Raw genomic sequence first — 5,070 nt, 5'->3', positions numbered from 1 at the left:
GATGAAGATGGCCGTTGATGATGCTTGATCGATGGTCGAGGGTGATGGCTGGACGATAATTGATTGAAGATGAGGGAGAGCTGCGAAGGGATGCGAACCAGCGAAGAACATGATGAAGAAAAAAAAGGCCATTTTTTTTTTGGCAGTACAAACATACAAGATAAAAAAACAAAAGAAAAGAAACAACCAAGAAAGCAGGAACAACCCTAAAAACACTTTTTCCTAAACTCAGCTGCCAACTCTCTTGCCTTCAAAGTTTGGTCCTTGCTGCATTCCTCTATTGAGCACCCATCAAGTTTTCCAGAAATGTTCATAATATCCCCAATCAAAGTGACCAAGTCAAATCTGCAAACAGGAAAATTTCTAATGTTACTCACCACTCCAGCTCTACTTGTGCAGACTCTAGCACTTCTTATATGCGTTGAATAGGCATGTTGAACAGCTAGAAGGACAGCTTTCAATTCCGCTTGGCAGGCATCGATAGCTTCCACTCTTTGCACATTTTTAGCAACTTCTTTATTGTTTCTTAAAATTATCCAGCTTGCTAATGCAATAGCATATTTTTTCTTCTTGACCCTTTTCCAATAACCTGCAACAATAAGATCACAAGGGGCAATACCAAAATTATCTTTAATGATAATGTGACTTTTACTTTGTCTTTGTTCTCCACATCTTATCGCATTGTCCCTTTTCATAATTTGCACCATTCTCTCAGCTTCCATGGCTTGGTTTATATGCTTCCTAATAGAATGCATAATTCTCATCGGATTAACCTCAGCCTTTCTGAATGTTACCTCGTTGCGCTGTAACCATATTGCCCACAGAACAACAATGAATACCTTGCTTCTCGTGCTATCATGCCCGTCCTCTTTCCAAAAATAAGTGAGAAAATTCCTTATCCAGTTTCGAACTTCAACATGTTGGTTATTTTGAACCACAATACCAAGTGGGGAAGACTTCCAAACGTGATTTGCAACTGGACAGTCTCTGAATAGATGGTCTTCATTCTCCTCTTGGCTCTTACATAAGCAACACACCCCATCAACGTCCATACCTCTCTTCCTCAATCTAGCTTTTACAGCAATGGCCCTATGCATAATTTTCCAAATGAAAACTTTCCATTTTGGCAATAAATCACTCTTCCACAACATTCCCCAAAACCTCTCCCTTTCACTGAAATTCTGGCCCGAGTTTCCCAGAAGAAGAAAGTTGTATACAGATTTCACTATGGAACTCTCTTTGTTGCTATTCATCCAATGGAATTGATCATCCCTATCCTCTTGTGGAATGTGTAATGCCAATATTTCTTTTGCTGTCTCACAGGAGAAGCTTTTCCAAACTAAGTTTGCATTCCAATTTTTTGCATCTTCAGAAAACAAATCCTTCACCTTACTAATCCTATTTCTTTCTATATTATTTTGATCTTTAATTTGAACCTTTTTTGATGGGAGCCAGTTTGACTGATTTATATCAGTATCACCTTTATAGACGGTTTTCCCAAATCCATTTTCAGCATCCCTCACACTCTTACACAACCCCCTATAGCCCCAAGATGCTTTGTGATGTATATCTGCAGTCAACCCAGCTTCAACAGGAGATTTCTTATATACAACACTAAAGACTTGAGCGATCAGCAATGACGGGTTATTGTGAATTCTTATGGCTTGTTTGACCAATAAAGCCTTGTTATACTTATCAATATTTGCGCAAACCCACTCCCCCCATTCCCTTAGGGATTTCTAAATTAGCTCTCTTTACCCAGCATATACCTTTATCATCAGAGCTACCTTTCCACCAGAACCTCATGAATTTCGAATTTATTTGGTCTGCAATTTTCTTTGGCACACGAAATACAGTTAGCACATTTGAGCAAAGAGCCGCAAGAATGGAGTTAATGAATATTAATCTCCCTGCTTGAGATAAGCTCAAATGCTTCCATGAGATAACCTTTTTTTGAATTTTATCAACCAAAGGCTGGAAAGACTTGACTGATCTTCCATCAATTTCCACATCACAGCCAAGATATCTACCAAGCTTTTCAGTGCAAGGAGTACCCAAAACTTGTTTTAGATCATTCTTAACTGGGCTTGGGGTGTTAGGGCTGAAAATGACACTGGATTTATCAAAGTTTATTGCTTCACCAGATATTTTACAGAATAGATCAATTGTATCTCTAATATTCTTGCATGATTTCTGATTGGCTTTGAAACGGAACAAGGAATCATCTGCAAAGAACATGTGTGAAATAGAAGGAGAGTTTCTGGAAAATTTAATACCTTTAATCTGCCCAGTCGCTTCGAGCTTTAGCATCATTCTTGACAACACCTCCATGACAAGTATAAAAATATATGGAGAGATCGGGTCACCTTGTCGCAATCCACATTGAGGTTTAAAAAAATCACTTGGCTCATTATTGATAAGGATTGAGTATGAAGTTGTTGTGATACACTGCATTATCCAGTGTCTCCATCTTGGAGGGAAATTCATCACATCCAGAAGCCAATGTACAAAATCCCACCTCACCCTATCATATGCTTTGTTCATATCTACCTTGAGCACAGCAAATCTCTCCAATCCTTTCTTCTTTCTTTTGATATATGTCATCACTTCATGTGCAAGAAGACAATTATCACCCATAAATCGCCTTGGAACAAAAGCATTCTGGAACGGACCAACAATTTGTTGCATAATGGGCTTGAGTCTATTCGTGATGCACTTCGAAATGATTTTGTATATAACATTGCAAAGACCAATTGGGCGGAATTGATTAGCTTTCTCTGGGCTACTGATTTTTGGAATTAGAGCAATCAGGGTTTTATTCCATTCTCTAAGAAGGTATCCCGTTCTGAAGAAATGTAATACAGCTTCAGTGACCTCCTTCCCTACAATGTTCCATTGTTTCTGATAAAACACAGCAGGAATCCCATCCGGCCCCGGAGCTTTTAAACCACCCATTTGAAATATGGCTTGCTTAATTTCCCATTCAGCAATATCATTGTCAAGATTCCTAATTTGTTGGTCACTTAACTTTGGGATCAGCTCACTGATTTCATTAGGAAATATTTCCTGATGTACCATGTCATCATCAGCTCTAAAAAGGCTTTTAAAATGATTGCAAATAGTTTTTTTAATCTCTTCTGAACCTGAAACCCAATATCCATTGTCATCCTGAATTATTCTAACTTCATTCCTTGATTTCCTCTGTTTTGCACACCTAAAAAAGAACGCAGTGTTGCTATCCCCCTAACGCCACCCATTTCCCTTTTGCCCTTTGTTTCCAATAGTCCAACTTAATCATTGCTCGCTTTATCCCATTCTCTCTAACTTCTTTAGCCTTATGCACATCCTCAGATATTTTGATTTGCTTTTGAGAATTTACACAGTCCTCCACAATGTCATCCCAAACTATGTTATTTTCAACCTGATACTTCTTACACCATTTGAAAAGGCCATATCTAACTTGTTGCAGTTTTCTAGAGCATTTAAACATGGGGGAACCATCAATTTTCCTATTCCAAACTTCTGCTACAATTTCCTTAGGTTGCTCCAAATTTAAACACCAATTTTTAACTTTATAAGTTCTGCTTCTTCTCTTCTTTTCAGCATTAGTATCTAAGATAATAGGAGAATGATCAGACACTAGGATTGGAAGGTTTAAAATATTTGCTTCTGGGTATAATTGATACTCATTCATCCCTTGCATATCCTCTATCCAATCTTTCATAGATACAATCGACCCCTTCCCTGTTATTACACTAAGTAAACTGAACACCATGAAAAGGAATTTCAATTAACTGCCATTTGATTCTCCAATTCATGAACATTTCCTTGCCTGGAATATTTATTGTACCCCCAATTTTTTGATTATGGAATTCAATTTGGTTAAAATCCCCCATTAATAAAACCTTCCCACTAGCCCTTTGCATTATATCATCTAACCCATTCCAAACTTTCTCCCTTTCATCAACATACGGCGAACCATACACCAAAAGAAGTTCCCATTCATTGAAGCCATTTCTGATTACATCTGCCACCTTACAAAATATAAAGTTGGTGGACTTTTCTTCTACTGAGATTTTCAAAAAAGGGCACCAAAAGATAGCTAAACCACCAGCATAATCAACTGCTTCTACAAAGTCATAGTTCTCAAAATTAAGTAATCTAGCTACTACACCTACTACATCTTTACTGGACTTTGTTTCCATTAGAAACAATACATCAACAGAAAATTTACGGATGGTCCATTTTAGAAATGGAATTGTAGGGTCATCCGACGAGTTCAACCCCCTACAATTCCATGCCATTATTTTCATTGGGCCCTTTGAGGTTGATCTGGCTCAACCTCCAAGCCATCAATTGATTGAGAGGAAGGAATTACCAAGTTGTTTTCTTGAAGATGATTAGTCATGCCCTCAGATGAAGCAGAACCACCACGCTTGATCACAAAATTTCCTTCATAAACAGCTTTTACAAAATCTTCCATCACCCGAGCATATGAAGGTGGAGTGGAACTAGTTGAGACACTTGCTTTGCATTTCTTCACCGCCACACTATCCTCTGATGATGTCAATACTTCATCATTTGGGCGTTTTTTTGTTGGTCTGCCCACTTTTCCTTTTTCAATGAAATCTTCAATCACTGGTTCTCTCATCTGAACAGTTTATTTTCTCTTCCAATCAGCCGGATTCAGTCGTCCACTAGGAAAGAACTTCTTGATTTTTCTGTATTCACGAGTTTTTCCCTTCTTCTTCTTAGCTGCCTCCTTCTGTTGATCCTCCCATAGCATCATATCAGCGCTTGACTCATGAGAATCATTGAACACAATTATCCTCGCTTTATCTGCTTCCTTGTTGATTTCCTCTATTCGATTAATTTGGTCTTCCATGAGGACATTGAAAATTCGAAGATTTTCAAATTCCTCCCTTGGTATATCCCTACAGGGAGAATAGTATGTGCTTGAAGATCCAGACTGCAATGAGGCATGAGATCCTGGCAGGAGCAATGGCGATTTTGGTGAGTCAATATTATTCAGCTCCGCCCACAATTGAGACCATGATTCTGATTTTGAGT

The 5,070-nt window shown here is 38.3% G+C and overlaps 2 protein-coding genes across 2 annotated transcripts; both read right to left on the bottom strand.

The window, feature by feature from the left end:
- Positions 1 to 206: 206 nt before the first annotated feature.
- Positions 207 to 3,078, bottom strand: LOC110790257 (uncharacterized). Its single transcript, XM_056835920.1, has 2 exons — positions 1,770 to 3,078; positions 207 to 1,663 (listed from the first exon to the last, which is right to left on the bottom strand). Exons 1-2 carry the CDS (start codon positions 3,076 to 3,078, stop codon positions 207 to 209), a joined length of 2,766 nt encoding a protein of 921 aa, XP_056691898.1.
- A 157-nt stretch (positions 3,079 to 3,235) lies between these two features.
- LOC110790258 (uncharacterized) lies at positions 3,236 to 4,304 on the bottom strand. The gene is made up of 2 exons (XM_021995046.2): positions 3,851 to 4,304; positions 3,236 to 3,744 (listed from the first exon to the last, which is right to left on the bottom strand). The coding sequence occupies exons 1-2, from the start codon at positions 4,302 to 4,304 to the stop codon at positions 3,236 to 3,238; spliced, it is 963 nt and encodes a 320-aa protein (XP_021850738.2).
- Positions 4,305 to 5,070: the final 766 nt, after the last annotated feature.

The sequence above is a fragment of the Spinacia oleracea genome, chromosome 2, assembly GCF_020520425.1.
Source record: "Spinacia oleracea cultivar Varoflay chromosome 2, BTI_SOV_V1, whole genome shotgun sequence".
Taxonomy (NCBI): domain Eukaryota; kingdom Viridiplantae; phylum Streptophyta; class Magnoliopsida; order Caryophyllales; family Amaranthaceae; genus Spinacia; species Spinacia oleracea.
This window is presented reverse-complemented; position numbering and strand designations above follow the sequence as displayed.